Consider the following 19,334-nt stretch of genomic DNA (forward strand, 5'->3'; position numbering starts at 1 on the left):
TTAGGTGTAGTATACCTATACCTAACCTTAAATGGGACACATGTTAACCTATAAGTCACTCCTATGGCAGGCCTTAACAATCCTGAAGGCAGAGTGCTTGGTTCCATGTGAGATGGTGCTCTGGCATGAGCTGAGCCTGTCTGCAGTGGTCGGAACAACTTCCTTCTACCGTTTCCAGATATCGCCATACCATATACTCTTAAGTGCATTATGAACCTCGCGGTTAAATGCTATCTTTGGTTTGGCTTTATCAAAACATGTCTAGTAAGGTGTCATACGAATTGGAATACTAACCCCTCGCCAATTCTGGCGACGGGGTTAGCATTCCACCCTTTTAGAGGGACACGACATGTACAGTACCTGAAACCCGGGTAAAATCAGACATAGCCTCAGCTCCACAAAATGGACGCTGCCACCACAGACACAAGTCTGCCCTCCTGCTGCTGGGAGTCCTTCCAGCTTGGGAGATGTGGACAAAGGGTTTCCTGCCAGGGGAGGTGCGAGCACCACCCCAGACAGGATTTTGTGTATTGGTCAGGTAGGGCTTAAATGGAAACAGACATGCCTGAGGCTCACAAGGAGTCTCGGTGCATATGCCAGTTCAAACCGGTCCTGGGGCACACCAGCCCCGGACCTGGGGCGAGCTAGGCAAAGGATTGGGGGTGTAACCACCCCCCTTCCTGGTCCCACCCTTAGGGAGGGACCTAGCAGGTAGTCCGGCCCCTAGAATCCGCTTAAAGGTAGGAGCTGTGACCTAAGACTTCAGACATCCTGGAATCAACTTACTACAAAGAATAAGACGGGAACTTCGACGCTCTGCTGCACAGAGGACAGAAGGAAATCTCCCCTATGGTCAGGGAGTGACCATCTTGCTAACGCAAGCACCAACCAGCAACTCGACGTCTGCTTTGCCGCCGCCTCCCGCCGGAGCCCGAGCCCAGAGACCGACAAGACCTGGACCTCCAGACCTCTCACAGCCCGATCCACAGTCCCTGCAAAGAAGGAACCCGTGGAGGCACCGAGACACGTGGAGCCAGCCATCTTGAAAAGACACTCGACAAGCTGCAAGCGCGACAACAGAGGGTCCCTCCAAGTTGTGCTTTGGGTCCTGAGAAGCCCAACATCCGAGCAGCATCTGCACCAAAGGTGAGCCCTCCAGCATCTCCACGATCTGCGTGGGGCCCCTCTGCACTTTGCATCTCGACGCGCCTGCCCGGTCCCTGGCCCGTTGGCTAGTGGCCATTTTGGCGACTTAACTTGAAAACTACAGCGCTGGTCTGGTTGCCCCAGACTGGCCCCTGCTTCCCTTCAAAGGAGCAGCCCCTCTGACCTTGCTGGTCAGAGCAATCAGCTTTCTTCAATTCCTGCGACTCCTGCTTTTGCCAAGGCTTGTTTGCTTCCTTTGAGTCGCCGACACCGCCGACAGCGAGAGCCTGCGTGGGACAGCTCTTAAACCGACTCCTGGACGTCGTCGACCTTCAGGGACCACGTGGCTGCGGAGACAAGCTACACCTTATCACCTGTTTGCACCCGACATCGCCTGGTACCTACCTGGTGCCACGCTGGTCACTGGCTAGTGACTGTGAACACTGTCCCCTCTGCTTACAGGTCTTCTACAACTCCGATCCACCCTTGGAACCACCGCATCTCTTCTGGACCGACCGCCTGCAGCATCTTTGTCATCAGGCTCCATTGAACAGATAGACGAAACCCGACGCACTTCGAGACCTATGCACCCGCTTCCTGTGGGTGAGGTAAAGCTGGCACTCCGGTGCCCAAGTGTAGAGAAACATCTCTAGTATGTGTTTTAAGTCTTAAGTTCGTAGTCCATCCAGAAGACCCTTCTAGCAGTAACTTTTGAACTTTTACGCACCCATTGAAAACCTATGGGAGCCCGCGTGTAACTTTCCTCACTGCACACGCGACCCGTGGACCTCCTGGTCACTAACTGAAGTTAGCTCCTTGTAGGCCCAGCGATTCTAGAGGCCCTAGGCCTTTTCCCTTTCCTGTTCGTGGTACTTATACCACTATTTTAGTATATGATTTGAGCGGCCACCAGGGCCTATCCATATAAAGTGCAACTTCTGTATATTGTAATACTTTCTTGTTTAACGATTTGTGCTCCTGTGCTCATAAAGAGTCTAGGGGATACTTTGAGTAATAAATACATATATATTTTGAATATATATCTGTGTGGTGTCCTTTCATTGGTATAAAGGGGGGTTACATGTGGTAAAACAGCCTGCTTAACACGCTTTAACGAGTTTAGCCTCAAAGACTGCTTAGCCTACGCTACCACTAGGGCAGCTAGTCCGAAAAGGTTGACTTACAACCACACCATAAGGGTTGCTTGGCATGGTACAAGGTGGTCACTTTAATTAGTGAACATCATATACCAGGCCAACTTCTCACATTGGTGAGCAGCGGTTGCATTTGAGCTTGCTGTGTTTTACCGTTGTAATCTCTTTGTTACCAATTGAAAGATCATACAGGTACCTGTAGGTACATATAAAACAAGATTAGATATACTTAAGTTCTACTGAACTTAGTTGTTGTAGAGCAAAGGGAGTAGCACACCCTGACTACAACTACTAGATAGGTTTAGTAGGAAAACCCAAGTGTAGGTAGTTGCAACACATCCACCCACACTTAAGAGCAATGGCTGGGGCAGAGGGGTCCAATGTACCCATCTCTGTCGAGAGTGACCCCCAGAGGGCACCAACCATCTTTGCTACCCTAAACCAGAATGAGCTCAGGCAGTTGGCAAATATCAGGGGCCTTAAACAGCCCAGGAACCCTACCTCTGCTGAACTCAGAGAACTCTTACAAGCTGATGAAGATCAGAGAGCTCTCAAGAAAGCCTCCCAGTTAGACCCCTCAGGGACAGGAACAGGAGGCCCTCCTTCTGAAGATGCTACTGAAGTACCCCTTTCTAACAGTCGAACCTTAGTTGAGAATCTGACTACAGATGATGAGAATCAGCATAGGGACAGGGATGACAAAGGGGGTGAGTCTGACAGTAGCAGTAGTTCTGATGGGAGAGATAGCCCAGTGCCAGGTGCCAGACTTGGCTCAGCTAACTTAAGACTACTTGGGACTGACAATGGGGTCCCCCCATTGAATTTCTCTAGTGGACTGAACCAGGGGTCTGGGAGACAGAGGAATCACTCAGGTGACTCTAATGCTTCTCATGCCTCTAGAGGCTCTCAAGGTCACTCCAGAAGAAAGATGACCAGCCCTCAGAGGAGGGAGCATGAGGCCAGAATGAAGGAAGCTCAGCTGAGGATCAGGAGACAGGAGCTAGAAGTAGCCCTGATGGAAGAGAAACTGAACAAGGCTAGGCAACCTAGAGAGAGTGGGTCTATACCCACTGATGGCAGCATTGTCCCTAAGGACAAAGATAGGGTCTTTGACAATAGGAACCTGTCCAAGGTTGTGCCCTCCTACAAAAGTGGGGATGATATCCACAAGTGGATGACTGCTCTTGAGAGAGCCTGCAAAGTGCAGCAGGTTCCTGAAGACCAGTGGGCAGCAATCTTATGGCTCTCCTTTGAAGGTAGAGGCAGAGATAAACTCCTCACTGTTAGGGAGGAGGATGTCAGAAACTACAGAGCCCTGAAGAGTGTCCTAGTTGATGGGTTAGGCTTAACCACTGAACAGTTCAGGTTAATGTTCAGAGATACCCAGAAGACACAGACTCAGGACTGGTCTGAATATGTTGAATGTGCCACTAAGGCTTTGGAGGGTTGGTTGCTGGGAAGTAAGGTGTCTGATTATACAGGATTGTACAATTTGATGATGAGAGAACAGATTTAAGTAACTGTCAAAACCAGCTCCTCCATCAACACCTGGTAGACTCAGATTTGACCTCTCCCCAAGAATTGGGAAAGAGGGCAGATAAATGGGTCAGGACCAGGATCAGGCCTAAAAATCAGGGTGGTGACCTAAAGAAAGATACCACCAAACCTCAAGAGAAGGGTGGGGATAAAACAAAAGAGAAATCTTCCTCAGGGCCCCAAAACTCCACACAGGGTGGTGGGTCCCAAGCTCCCTCCTCTGCCACAGGTAAAAAGCCTTACTGCCATGAATGTAAAATTCCTGGGCATTGGAAAACTGACAGCAGTTGCCCAAAGGCTAAAAACAAAACTGTTCCTCCAACTACTCCTGTCACACCACCTATTACTGTCAGCAGTAATCCCCCAGGTGGTGGGAGTGTCCCCAAAAATTTGGGTGGGTTTACTTGGGGAACACAGGGGGAACCTGGCTTAGCCAATTCCCCCACAGCAACTACTCTTGTCTGTGATGGTGGCATGGGGTTTGCCAACTTCACTGCCTGTCCCAACCCTTTGGGTAGGTACAGACAGGAGCCCTACATCAATGGTAGAAAAGCTGAGGCCTACAGAGACACTGGAGCTAGCATCACTATGGTGGCCCATTGGCTAGTTCCCTCTGAGCAGCTTTTGCCTGGTTTCTCCTACCAGGTAACTAACATTGATGGCAAACAGAACAGTCATCCCATGGCAGAGGTATGTCTCAGCTGGGGAGGTGTCACTGGCCCTAAAAGGGTGTCAGTGTCCCCAACCTTGCCTGTGGACTGCTTACTGGGGAATGACTTAGAACTCTCAGCTTGGGCTGGAGTCGAACAAAACACCCATTCTAAAATGGTAGGCCTTTCACGAAAGGGTAGTGGGGTTGTGCCAGCCACAACCCCTGTCCAAGTAGATTTCCTCCCTGAAAAGGTTGGAAGGGCAGTGGTAGCCACAGCCCAGGCAAAGACAGACTTCCCTGTAGAGACTGTCAGAGCTGTGACAGTCACAGCCCAAACCCAAACTGAGTGCCCCCCTGAAAAGGTTGGCAGGACTGTAATGGTCTCAGCCTATACTCAGACTGACATAGGTGTAGTGAAGCCTGAAACTATGGATCACTCCACACAAACAGAGAGTAGTGGGGAGGAAGAAAAGTCTCCCTCTCCCCAGACATTAGGAAAAGGTCAGCCTCCTCAGGGACCTGACCTCACCCCTTGTGAAGGAACTGCCCCAGAGGTAGCCAGACCTGCCCTGGCAGAGCCTCTGATGTCAGTGGACCTTTCCAAGGTGGGACCCAGTCTGGTGCAGGTAGCCTGCCTCTCTCTACCCTGCCTCAGTCAGCCCAGGGCTGCAGAGGTCAGGGAGGCCAGTGGCCCCCAAGAGGGCCCCTGTCCACAAGAACCCCCCCATCAAAAGAATGAGGATTGCCTGGCTAGTAGCCCTAGCCAGGTGATGGTTAAACACATTCCTGAGGGATCCCCTTTACAGGTAGTTAGGGACCTCCCCCAGAGGGATTCTGTTGGGCACAGGCAAACCTGGGACCTTAGGGCCCCAAACCTGACCTGTCCCTCCAGTAAGCCCACAAAAGGGACCCAGCCTCCAGCTTTAGGTAGCAAGAGGCTGACCCTGAGAGCACAGTGCAACTCAGTTAAGGAAAGAAAGGCATCCATGGTGGAGGATGATTGGAGGAAGCTGAGGCCTCACTTTGAGGACACTCACTTCAGTACTCCATCTCAACACCAGCCTTTTACTTTGCAAAGACACACCAAAGGTAGAAATTCCCTATGGTGGAGACCCTATGACACCTTTAGGGTGAGGGATTGCTTAGTGGACCATGAAACAGGGGGTAACCATGCCAGTGCTGGTTCTTCCTTAAATGGCCACTTAGGCAATATAGGCTTACCTGGTCAAGGTCAGCCTCATCTCCCTTCGTTTGGGGGGGGGTTGTGTAGGAAGGTGGATATCTGACTATGGTTACCCCCAAATTTGTGCCTAGTGTCTAGCTGGTTTTTCGACTTAGTTGGCCTGAGATCCTGCCATTCAGGATCTCAGCCTTGCTGCTCTCTCTTTAAAATGGACTCCATGTACCCTAGGTACATACACAACTGGTTGAATCACCCTGTGAGCCCCTGTACCAGTGTACACTAGGTACCCAGGGCATTGGTGTATCTAAGGCCTACCAGGGGCTGAAGCATGTATTGTGCCACCCCTGGCCTGGCCTCACAATTTGACACAACTGGCTGATCACTCAGCTGGGGTAAGTTGGTGTAACCACCTCTTACTTAGGTGTAGTATACCTATACCTAACCTTAAATGGGACACATGTTAACCTATAAGTCACTCCTATGGCAGGCCTTAACAATCCTGAAGGCAGAGTGCTTGGTTCCATGTGAGATGGTGCTCTGGCATGAGCTGAGCCTGTCTGCAGTGGTCGGAACAACTTCCTTCTACCGTTTCCAGATATCGCCATACCATATACTCCTAAGTGCATTATGAACCTTGCGGTTAAATGCTATCTTTGGTTTGGCTTTATCAAAACATGTCGAGTAAGGTGTCATACGAATTGGAATACTAACCCCTCGCCAATTCTGGCGACGGGGTTAGCATTCCACCCTTCTAGAGGGACACGACATGTACAGTACCTGAAACCCAGGTAAAATCAGACATAGCCTCAGCTCCACAAAATGGACGCTGCCACCACAGACACAAGTCTGCCCTCCTGCTGCTGGGAGTCCTTCCAGCTTGGGAGACGTGGACAAAGGGTTTCCTGCCAGGGGAGGTGCGAGCACCACCCCAGACAGGATTTTGTGTATTGGTCAGGTAGGGCTTGAATGGAAACAGACATGCCTGAGGCTCACAAGGAGCCTCGGTGCATATGCCAGTTCAAACCGGTCCTGGGGCACACCAGCCCCGGACCTGGGGCGAGCTGGACAAAGGATTGGGGGTGTAACCACCCCCCTTCCTGGTCCCACCCTTAGGGAGGGACCTAGCAGGTAGTCCGGCCCCTAGAATCCGCTTAAAGGTAGGAGCTGTATCCTAAGACTTCAGACATTCTGGAATCAACTTACTACAAAGAAGAAGACGGGAACTTCGACGCTCTGCTGCACAGAGGACAGAAGGAAATCTCCCCTATGGTCAGGGAGTGACCATCTTGCTAACGCAAGCACCAACCAGCAACTCGACGTCTGCTTTGTTGCCGCCTCCCGCCGGAGCCCGAGCCCAAAGACCGACAAGACCTGGACCTCCAGACCTCTCACAGCCCGATCCACAGTCCCTGCAAAGAAGGAACCCGTGGAGGCACCGAGACACGTGGAGCCAGCCATCTTGAAAAGACACTCGACAAGCTGCAAACGCGACAACAGAGGCTCCCTCCAAGTTGTGCTTTGGGTCCTGAGAAGCCCAACATCCGAGCAGCATCTGCACCAAAGGTGAGCCCTCCAGCATCTCCACGATCTGCGTGGGGCCCCTCTGCACTTTGCATCTCGACGCGCCTGCCCGGTCCCTGGCCCGTTGGCTAGTGGCCATTTTGGCGACTTAACTTGAAAACTACAATGCTAGTCTGGTTGCCCCAGACTGGCCCCTGCTTCCCTTCAAAGGAGCAGACCCTCTGACCTTGCTGGTCAGAGCAATCAGCTTTCTTCAATTCCTGCGACTCCTGCTTTTTCCAAGGCTTGTTTGCTTCCTTCGAGTCGCCGACACCGCCGACAGTGAGAGCCTGCGTGGGACAGCTCGTGAACCGACTCCTGGACATCGTCGACCTTCAGGGACCACGTGGCTGCGGAGACAAGCTACACCTCATCACCTGTTTGCACCCGACATCGCCTGGTACCTACCTGGTGCCACGCTGGTCACTGGCTAGTGACTGTAAACACTGTCCCCTTTGCTTACAGGTCTTCTACAATGCCGATCCACCCTTGGATCCACCGCATCTCTTCTGGACCGACCGCCTGCAGCATCTTTGTCATCAGGCTCCATTGAACAGATAGACGAAACCCGACGCACTTCGAGACCTATGCACCTGCTTCCTGTGGGTGAGGTAAAGCTGGCACTCCGGTGCCCAAGTGTAGAGAAACATCTCTAGTGTCTGTGTTTTAAGTCTTAAGTTCGTAGTCCATCCAGAAGACCCTTCTAGCAGTAACATTTGAACTTTTACGCACCCATTGAAAACCTATGGGAGCCCGCGTGTAACTTTCCTCACTGCACACCCGACCCGTGGACATCCTGGTCACTAACTGAAGTTAGCTCCTTGTAGGCCCAGCGATTCTAGAGGCCCTAGGCCTTTTCCCTTTCCTGTTCGTGGTACTTATACCACTATTTTAGTATATGGTTTGAGCGGCCACCCGGGCCTATCCATATAAAGTGCAACTTCTGTATATTGTAATACTTTCTTGTTTAACGATTTGTGCTCCTGTGCTCATAAAGAGTCTAGGGGATACTTTGAGTAATAAATACATATATATTTTGAATATATATCTGTGTGGTGTCTTTTCATTGGTATAAAGGGGGGTTACATGTGGTAAAACAGCCTGCTTAACACGCTTTAACGAGTTTAGCCTCAAAGACTGCTTAGCCTACGCTACCACTAGGGCAGCTAGTCCGAAAAGGTTGACTTACAACCACACCATAAGGGTTGCTTGGCATGGTACAAGGTGGTCACTTTAATTAGTGAACATCATATACCAGGCCAACTTCTCACAATCATCCCAGAAGGCCCTTGCAAAATAGGGAATCGCAGATTCCCTATTTTGCGAATGCATTTGAGGAATCGCAAATTGTGATTCCTTAAATGCAATGTAGGAAGCACCCAAGTTGGGCGATTTTGGCTTAAGAAATCGCAAATTACCATCAACTTTAGGTTTCTTTGAAAAATTCACTTTTTTGCATTTTTCAAAGTGCCATGTGGCGCACATACATGCCCATAGGGCATGTATGTTTGCCACATGTGCACACATGCACATTTCAGGGGTGAAACAGGGTGTCCTTTTGAAACCCTTGCACCCTTGAAATTGCATGCGCAAATTGCGAGTACCTATTGGGTATTCGCAAATTGCGCATGCAATTCCCATTCATTCCTATGAGCCTCTTGGCCCATAGAAATGAATAGGAAGCCATTCCTGAATTGAGACTCTCAATTTACGGGTCACAATTAAGAAATGCTAATGAATCGTAAAATATTTTCAGAGGATGCGGAGGGTGTTGAAACAGCTGGACGTGACGGCGTTGACTTGTCGGGTCATGGAGGGGGAGGAGTGGAGAAGGATGCTGAGGTTTCAGATGTGGTCCGTGGGGGCAGGAGGGCTGCAGGTGTTGTCCCATGGAGAGGGGTAGGGTCCTAGGACGAGTGAACGCCATGCAGAATCCACCCCGCCCACACACCTCTCCAATTGAAATGTGTACTATGCAATTGCAGATCTGCGAGTAAACACGCAGCTGACCTCATCCTTAGCAACGAGCTTGATATCATCATCCTCACGGAAACCTGGCTAAAAGGCTCGTCCACCCCTATCTTTGCCCGTCTAGTCCCACCAGCCATGACATAATTTGAATAAACAGATCCATAAAACAGGGTGGCGGTTTAGCCGCCTGCATACATCGAAATACACTCTCGGTCTCTCACTCCTATCCCTCTGAAATGACCTCAAGTGAGTACCTATGCATCCACATCTCTAGCAACCACGGGCCACTATGCAAATTACACCCATTCTACCACCCCCCTGGAGACCATCTTTCCTTCATTGAACAATTAATGCACATAATCTCCTCCAATGATGACACCCTAGTTTTCCAAATATTCCGGGGAAATTTTAACCTTCACTGGTCTAACCCAAATGATCAAGCTGTAAACTGTTTAAAAACCTTCCCATTGGAGCACGTGCTGACACAATATTGCGAAAGTCCAACCCATACTAAGGGTGAAACTCAAGACCTCATCATCTCCAAAGAAAAAACCATCTCAATAGATGCCATTATCCCTTGTGATAGGTCTGACGATTACTGCATCTTACCCCAGTATTGGAACTTTCATAGATTCTCATGCTTTGTATCATTCCCCGTCGTCGGAATGGGAACCTCGGTAAATAAAAAATATATATATCATAACCATAGAAACAAAAGAGAAAATAGGCTTAGGCCTCATCTCATTTTGTAGCATATCAACCTCTTTGTGTAAAAGAGCCCAAACTTTTGCCAGGACCAATCAGCACAGCCTCACCCTTTGGAACCTTCCTGAGAGAGCTCAGAGCCTCAGATATTCGTAGCCGTTGTGCAAACAGCCACTACCTCAGTAAACCGGCAGAGCTTTCCCAGGGGAGGTGGGTGGGCGCATGAGAATCTATGAAAGTTACCAATACTGGGGAACCAAAGTTACAGGTAAGTAACTTGTTTTCTTACCCCAGTATTGGAACTTTCATAGATTCTCATGCTTTGTATCAGAATAGCAAGCAGTAAATCACAAAAGCACATTTTGGTAGACACTTGGCCTTACATAACCATCTCAATTTACAGTCAAAACTAGTACATGGTAATCAAGAAAAAACAGAGAAAAATGAGGTTCCCATTCCGACGACGGGGAATGATACAAACTATGAAAGTTACCAATACTGGGGAACCAAAGTTACAGGTAAGTAACTTGTTTTCTTCTTCCTAATTAAGAAGGAGGTTTCACCGCAGAGGGTCCAACCCAAGAAAACGAAACAATGGAAAGGGAACCTAAGGGATATCAAGTCTATGGATCTAACATTCTGCTGTAGACATGCCTCGACTCCCTCATTGGACATGTTGGATGTGCATGTCCTCACCGACTTCTATAACACCACCATCACTGGCATCCTAGACGAAATAGCCCCTCTACAACTAAAAAGTGCCTCCATCAAAATCTCCAAAACTTGGTTCAACGACAACCTAAACTCTGAGCACCGCAACCTTAGGTCAGCGTAAAGAACCGGGAGATCAGTACCCTCCACTGAACATCTAAAACACCTTCGATCGGTCAGGAAGACCTATAACAAATAAATCAGTCTCTGGCAGTAGAGGGTAGATTCTAAAAAAAAACAAATTCAGACAGATCTGATCTCAATAACTTCCAGCCCATCTCCAGCATCCCCACCCTGGCTAAATAGCTGGAAAAATGCGTGCAGATGCAACTTTGTGCACACATGGATTATTTCCAACTTCTGGACCAACATCAATCCGGATTTCGAAGAGGCCACAGCGCGGAATCTGTTCTCACTCACATTTTGGATGACATTTTGATTATGCTAGACCACAATGAATCATGCCTCCTGATTCTCCTTGACCTGTCTTCAGCCTTCAACACTGTTAACCACAACAATCTCTTAATCAGCCTTGAACATAGGATGGGCTTTTCAGGGCCGGCATCGCGATGGTTTACGTCCTTCCTCCATAATAGATCACAAAAAGTCAAGATAAAGCAATCCCTATCCCAGCCCTCCTCAGTCTCAATGGGGGTTCCACAGGGGTCCATATTATCACCGATACTCTTCAATTTATCCCTAGAACCCTTGGCAAATGCAGTGAATGCTGCAAACATCTTCTCCCATATGTATGCGGATGACACTTAACTCTATCTAAAAAATCTCCTCCCCTGAAGACTTTGTCTCACTCATCTCTACACTTTTGGATACTCAAAACTGACTCACTGACAACCACCTCATGCTCAACACCTCCAAAACGGGATTCCTTCTCATTGCACTGCCTAATCACACCACGCATATCGACCACTGGCTGAAACATCTTACGGCCTTCAACTGCACTCCCCGCATTATCGACTCTGCGAAATCCCTCAGAATCTCACTGGATAAGCACCTGAGCATGCAGAATCCTATTAGCAATTTAAGCAAGGGGGCTAAACACCAGATGAACACCCTAAGGAATCTAAAACCTTTCCTACAACAAAGAGGACTTCAAGTTGGCAGTGCAAGCTCGGGTGCTGCCTAGGCTAGACTATGATAGTTCCAGGCTCTGTGGACTCGCCAAATATAGCTTAGCCCCACTGAAAGCATCCATTAATGCAGCAGCTAGACTGCTCACTGGTTCAAAAAGAAACAAGCACATCTCCTCAGCCCTCAAATCCCTAAACTGGCTGCCATACAAGGCCAGAATACGGTTAAAGATAGTCTGTATGCAGCCGCGGTCGGTAGTAGGAGTACCTGCAGGGCGGTGACGTGGGGAGGGGGAGGGGCAGGGTTGGGGGTAGTAAACTATGGATTACGGAGGTTTACAGGTAAGTAAACATATAAATTAATAAAACGAATTTCGTTGCGTGCACTGCATCGCATTTGGGGATTTTGGTTGTCTCTGGATCCTCAATCTCTTCCTTCTTGTCAATCTGGTATTGGTACTAGTAATGGCCTGGAAATTTCTTCTGCCCATCCGTCTGCTGACAATATCAGGGATAGATATGGTGCCTCTAGTAATCCTAACAACTCGGAGTTGAGTCCTTTGACTGAGCAGTTGTCGGGGTCACGTATTCTTGGTGTTAGCACTAGCGGGCAGCAAGCAAGCATGAATAAATGCTAAAAAAAAAGACATGACCCTATCACAAGGAAGAAAAAAGGTGTGGCCCAGAAACAAAAACAGCGAGCGACTCGCAACATAGTCTGCCAACCTAGCTCTCCGGCGGCGAACGATAATGCCCGTTCACCACCACTGTCACTTACCACTAACGTAAATAGTTCCCCTGTATGGTCAAGCGAGGACGTTTTATGTAACCGATAAGAACAATTGGTATCTAACCTTCATGGTCATTTGTTGCAGAAGTTATGTCAAATTGAAGCAAGGCTAAATGTATGAGAACAGCCTCGTGATTTTACTCCGTTACCCAATATTGACGCAGGTAATAGCAGGGGCGCTGCTTCGATGTCCCCAAGGAGAGGAGATGATATGGGAAAGGGCATCAATGTTAAGACACAATGTTTTAATTTTAAACCCCGCGCAGATATTAACCATGATCTAACGGAACAATAAATGTTGGAGTATTGTCCCATGCACATAATCAGACCGACCAAAGTCGGAATGAGTCATTGACAGTCAACGCCGCTCGGTTAATGCGCTGTTTTAAGCGCCTCCCGGCGCGTCTGGTGACCGGTGGGATGTGTGCCCTCAAGGCTCCTGGCAGTGTTTGTGATGACAGCAGGGCAGGGAGGGCAACAAACAGCAACCAACATCCAGCGGTATGTATTACCGAAAATGAAATGTTTAAGAACGAATAGCGGCTGTTCAATTCCTGGCCTGTGAGTTAATGTTGAACATTGTATTTCTTTAGAAGCGGCTGTTCAATTCCTGCCTGTGATTTACTGCTGAAAGTCCTATTTCTTTAGATCAAACTGTTCCATTTGTGGTTTGTGATTTACTCCTGGAAGTTTTCTTTTCTTCGGAGGGGGCTGTTCCATTTGCGGTCTGTGATTTACTCCTGGAAGTTTTCTTTTCTTCGGAGGGGGCTGTTCCATTTGCGGTCTGTGATTTACTCCTGGAAGTTTTCTTTTCTTCAGAGGAGGCGGCTCCATTTGCGGTCTGTGATTTCCCGCTGAATGTTGTATTTTCTTGCAGGTCTACAAGCTGGCAGTAGAAGACCTGACAAAAGCGGCTCAGATGGACCCAACCTGCTCCCTCGCCTTCTACAACAGAGCTGTGGTTCACCACGAGACCAAGTCTTATGAGAAGGTGGGTGCTTTGCACATTGCTTCTGTTGTGGGTAGCGTGCTGTCTGAGGTGATTGACTCTCAGGCAGGTTAAGCCTATTCAAGTGTGGTGAGTGGAGGAGAAGGGAACAGAGAATGTACATAATCTACTCCCCGGTCACTGTTCTTTCAAACCTGTGTTCGGCCATCCAAATGCCGGGGCTGCCCCCACGCGCCCCATGAATACAAATAAAGCTTTTGGTATTTTTGATGCTGCTGGTTGAAACCATAATGTCTGCAGCCTGTCTTTAGCATTAAAAGGCAATTGTATAAGCTGCAAGTCTTCGCGTGTCACACTGGATTCATAGAGAGACCTGGAATGCTGTCTACCTGGCTTCACACATCTTATAAATCACAACAATACAAAATGAGCAGCGAGCCCAGAGAACAGCCCCCTCCCCCTGGTCCCACAATAAGTCATTTCCAAAGAAGCGCTGTGCACTCGCTACAAGCACCTGCTGCTCAAGGATGCGACCTGAGGCCACAGGATAGAATAATTCATATAGTGCTGCACCCGCAGTGAATAATAATGTGACAGAGTTCAAATCAAAAAGTAGAATGTTCCTGTATTCTTTATTGTGCTTGTACAGTAGTCGTATAGATCCAAGTGTTACAGCAAAACAACACAGGCCCTCCTTTCATTCAGCACTGTGAAGGTCCATAGGGCCTTCTCATCTTGTACAGCCAATAAACCATGATACGCGTATTTGAAACGGTAGTTCACCCTATGGAAACATACCATATATGTACAGGGTCCTTTTAGATTGCACACCCTTGATCCTTTTAATATCAGGCCTCGCCCGCTGTCCACGTACTTCACACCATAGTCTGTGTCCAGGATAGTCGACAAACCGCAACTGGCACCGCTGGACTGCAAAGGGATTCTCGTCTTGCACATATATGGTGTCTCTGGAAGGTCCTTGTACCGAGTCCAGCTAAAAGGATCAGCAGTTCTTCTCCTTCAAGCCTGATGCAACAGAGGTGTTTTCTTCTGTAACAGATGTTGAGACAACTCGGACAGATCTTCTCCAGGGATAACCAGGGGAGGGGTTTGTGTGGTCACGAGGGTGCAGAGACCCCGCCATCTGGGGACGAGCTGGGTGTCGGTCATGGCTGCACACTGCCAGTAGATATCCATCAACATGGAGGTGCCCCATTGCAGGTCCGGAACCTGCAATGTCCTACCTTTCCTTCGCTAGCCAGCCGCTTTCATTGATTGCAGGCGGCGGCGGGCGCCATCTTGGGTGAGGGCTGGGGCTGCGCTCTAGTCGCGCTGGCCTCCCGCCCTCCCAGACTACTTAGCTGGCCGTTTTCAGTCGTTCGCTGCCTTTTTGAGCTCTCCCTGTGTGAGCACTAGGGCTGCGAGCTACCTGAGACCAGTACCTGTCATTGCTGCTTTTAAACGTGACTGCACTCGTTTTTATCATCATTTTTAAATCGTGCTGAAAATCTTTCTGGGGCATTTTTATTGTATTAGATTAACTGGGAATTAGTCAGAGGCACTCTAACACCCCTCTCCACGCTATCCTACCTTTCCTTCGCTAGCCAGCCGCTTTCATTGATTGCAGGCGGGCGCCATCTTGGGTGAGGGCTGGGGCTGCGCTCTAGTCGCGCTGGCCTCCCACCCTCCTCACAGCCTATAAATGGGCACTAATAACAGACGGCGCAGCGGGCTGGCGCAGCGGGCGCACGCCGAAGCCGCGCCAAAGCCAAGCCCGTCTGCGCCCGTCCGCGGCCGGACACGGCCCAGGGCCATAACCCCTGGTCCCCGACTGCTGTACTCATCTCTGTACTTAAGAGAGCTGAGTCCTGGTAAAACTCATAAGGATTGTACCCCCGTCCCTCTCACTGTTGGGAGGGACACTAGTCACCCCCCATGTCCAGGCTGTGGCTACCAACTTCCTCATTCCCACCCTCTAGCCCATCTAGATCCTAATTATATCTCGTCACACGTTCCAGATAATGCTCCTTCGCATGGCTGTCGAGCCGCGCTTATCAACACGCGCTCACTTCCTTGCCACAGTTTTCACATCAAGGAGTTTATCATCGCTCATAACCTAGATGTACTGTTCGCTACTGAGACATGGGCAGATGCCGGCTCTGGTCCGGATTTTTGCGACGCTATCCCAGATGGATATAGCGTTGCTAGACATGATAGGCCCATAGGAAGAGGCGGTGGCCTTGCAATTATCTACAAGGACAAATACCGGACCACACTCGATCCTATAAACTCTGCTAATTGTGAGTCAGCTGCCTTTGCGATCAGCATTAACCCCAAACAAGCCCTAAAGGGTATAATATTATACCGACCCCCTGGCCCTCGTAGCGCCTTCCTCTCCACTCTCTCTGACCTAAATGACAATGTTGTCGGCTCAGAAAATTACACGATACTTGGAGACTTTAATTTTCATTTGGAAGAGAAGGATAATCTTGATACAATTCAACTAACGACTGACCTCGCTAATTTAGGACTTCACCAATTAGTCAAGGGCATTACACATCAAGCTGGACATACCCTTGATGGTCTGTTCACCAATGATCCTGACATCTCTGTGTTGGACATTATTCCCATCACGTGGTCAGACCACAGGGCTATTATATTTCAGCAAAATATACGGGCCCTACATTCTTCTCTTCCGAGACCCCGAACTAGGGTGGGGACACGTGCTTGGAAAAACGCTGACATTCCTCAGATGCTAGACTCTCTTGCTTCCTCCCATCCTCAGGGAGGAAATTTTTCAGCATTATCAGCTATAGATTTCCAAGATTGGATCCGAAGTGCCGCCGATCTAGTGGCCCCAGAAAAACTCACAAGACCTAACAGAGCATCTCCTTCGGCTGCCTGGTATAATGAAGATTTAAGACTCCATCGCCAACACTGTAGGAATCTAGAAAGGCGATGGAGAAAAGCTTACTGCCCCACAGCCAGACAAATTTATAAAGATGCCTTTATGATTTATAAAAAGGCAATTGTGGCCCGAAAAACAGTCTTTTTTTCGGCACAAATTGAAACCGCTGCCAACTCTGCCAGAGAGCTGTTCTCCGTTGTTACGACCCTGTCCACCCCCCCCTCTGGCCCTGGGGTAGAGCCCTCACAGACCTTTTGTAATGATTTATCCACCTTCTTCACCACAAAGGTGGCAGATATATATGCTTCATTTGAAGGGGATACCAAAACTGAACACAGAGGCGGTAGTGTGAATGAGGTACCTTCTCATCATAATTATGACTCTTTCTTATGTTTTTCACCTGCCTCACTTGATGACGTTATCACCCTCATCTCATCCACTAAATCGGGTTCCCCTTTGGACCCTTGCCCTCCTTCTGTGATGCAAAAACTCACAGAGGTGATTTCAAGCCCCCTTATGGAGATCTGCAACACTGCATTTCAGACAGGCCAATTTCCTAGTATATGGAAGAAGGCTGTTATAAAACCCCTTCTGAAAAAACCCTCCCTAGACCCCACAGCCGTCGCCAGCTATAGACCCATTGCGTGTCTACCCTTTGCCACCAAAGTATGCGAATCCATGATGAATAGACAGCTTTCACAGTTCGTCGAGACCCACCAACTTCTCGATGAAACGCAGTTTGGCTTTAGGAAAGGGCATGGGACAGAGACCGCCCTGATTAAGGCCTCTGACGAGATCAGGGCAATCATGGATCAGGGGGGGGGCGGCTGTCCTCATCCTTTTGGATTTGTCAGCGGCCTTTGACACGGTCGACCATGCCACCTTAGTCGACCGTGTCACAGCTCTGGGCATAAGCGGTCTGGCCAAGGATCTCATTTCATCTTTCCTGGCAGACCGTACCCAGACTGTAAGGCTGGGAGATTTCTATTCACCCACCTCTGCACTCCCTTGTGGAGTTCCACAAGGTTCCTCGCTAAGTCCCATGCTATTTAACATTTATGTAGCGGACTTAGCGAGGGTAATAAAGGCACATGGAGGACGGCTAACATCCTATGCAGATGACACCCAGCTGGTCCTGGGCATCCATAAGGACGGCTGCACTGTGGCAGCCAACTTCCAGAGAGCTATGCTTGAGGTCAGTACCTGGATGGCCTCTAATTGTCTTAGGCTCAACTCGGACAAGACCGAGGTTATGACCTTTGGAAAACTCTCTCCAGAATGGTCTTCTAACTGGTGGCCGAAAAAGCTCGGCTATCCACCTGTCCCAGTGGAAAAAGCCAGAAACCTGGGAGTCATTTTTGACAGCAAGTTGGTATTTGACCTTCATACAAACAAGGTTGTGTCGTCTTCATTCTTTATTCTGAAAAAGATTAAGAAGCTGCTCCCTTATCTCCCTCCCTCAGCTGGGAAGACTCTGGTCTCTACCTTAGTCTTCTCCAAAATGGATTATGGAAACGCTCTCTTTCTCCATACCCAGAAGCGTGTCATAACAAAGCTGCAATCCATCCAGAATGCGGCAGCCAGGATTCTCCTGAGCATTCCTCGCCGCAACTCCACCACTCTTGGCATTCGTCAACTCCACTGGCTGAGAGTAGAGAGCCGCATTAAATTCAAGGCCCTCTGCACTGCATATAAGGCAGTACACGGCATAGGACCCAGGTTCCTGACGGAAGCCTTTCAGCCATACACTCCTAGACGGCAATTAAGATCGGCCAATACCAACCTCCTCACTGTTCCACGCACAAGAACGGCCACCTGGGGAGATAGACGTTTCTTGGTGGCCACCCCAAAACTCTGGAATCTTCTGCCACATTCCATCAAAACTGCCCCGGATCTGATGAGCTTCCGCAGGCTCTTAAAAACGTGGTTATTTAACCAGTGAGAGGATGACTGACCCCAGTAGCTCCACAGCGCCGAGACACCCCAGGGTATTTGTTGCGCTCTAAAAATTACGTAAATAAAATAAAATAAATAAATTATAATCTCACGTCGCAGCCCTCATTATTACACAACAGTACGGTTCCTTTCCTTCTGAAACATAAAGAGTACATTGTGAATTTCCGTACAACTATGAGTTGCCCCTACCCCTCCAACCGTGTTTACCTATTATTCGCACTATCCCATATTTCCTGGCACAGTGTGTCTCAGCTGCCATTGGACCCCTCCCATGAGACTCATTTCCTCCGCGTGATTGAGATGAGCGGCCCGCACTGAAATTTCATGTCCGGGCTCCATTTGCCATTCAAGAAGGTGGCCCCAAAGATGTTGATGGACCACCCTGGGACCTCAGAAGGAGGCGGGAGTGCACGTATTTGTGCACTGGTGCAGTAGTCTTGCTACCTCCAGGAACCTCTTTTCTATGAGGTCTCGTGGCCAAACAGTGTTCTTCCCAATGGTGCCCCTTCTGCGCATCCTGTCTACCTCGGATTGGATGTGGCTATGCTCGGTGAAGAGATATAGTGCAGTGGGGTTTGTCTCATGCCAGGTGACGTTTAATAGTGTCCTATGGGGTTCTACTCTATGGGGTTGGATTTTCGCCCTGATCCTACATAAGTGCAGGTGGACGAGACATTTAGCTCTAACTGGGGCTATCTCCTGTAATAGGTAAACCCTGTCTGTGCCTATGGCTTGGGGTATCCATGATCATATATAACATGACCTGTTTGTAGTTTGTGTGTCGAGGGCAGTCATGTGTTAATACCAGGTGTTTTGTAGAAGTGCACTGTGTAGTGCGTGAGGAATACCAGCGTTTGGTTCGGTGAATGTGTATATTAAGCGAGAGAGGTCTCTGCGCATGCGTTGCAAGAACATAAAAGCAGAATTTACAAGATCAGGCATACATCTAGTTACTGAGGGGCTCAAGAGCACCCTGGCAAAAAATACATAACTTAGAAAGCATTTGTATGCTGTGGAGCCATGTT

At 49.0% G+C, this 19,334-nt stretch overlaps 1 protein-coding gene across 1 annotated transcript in view; it reads left to right on the top strand.

Annotated features, from left to right (window-relative positions):
* The window catches only part of TTC6 (tetratricopeptide repeat domain 6), a 1,112,931-nt gene that overhangs the window by 825,329 nt on the left and 268,268 nt on the right, over positions 1 to 19,334 (top strand). Inside the window, exon 27 of the mRNA XM_085627931.1 lies at positions 13,374 to 13,487. Within this exon, the coding sequence (XP_085484057.1) occupies positions 13,374 to 13,487 (114 nt within the window). The remainder of the gene's footprint in view (positions 1 to 13,373; positions 13,488 to 19,334) is intronic.

The sequence above is a fragment of the Triturus cristatus genome, chromosome 9 (genome assembly GCF_964204655.1).
Source record: "Triturus cristatus chromosome 9, aTriCri1.1, whole genome shotgun sequence".
Taxonomy (NCBI): Eukaryota; Metazoa; Chordata; class Amphibia; order Caudata; family Salamandridae; genus Triturus; species Triturus cristatus.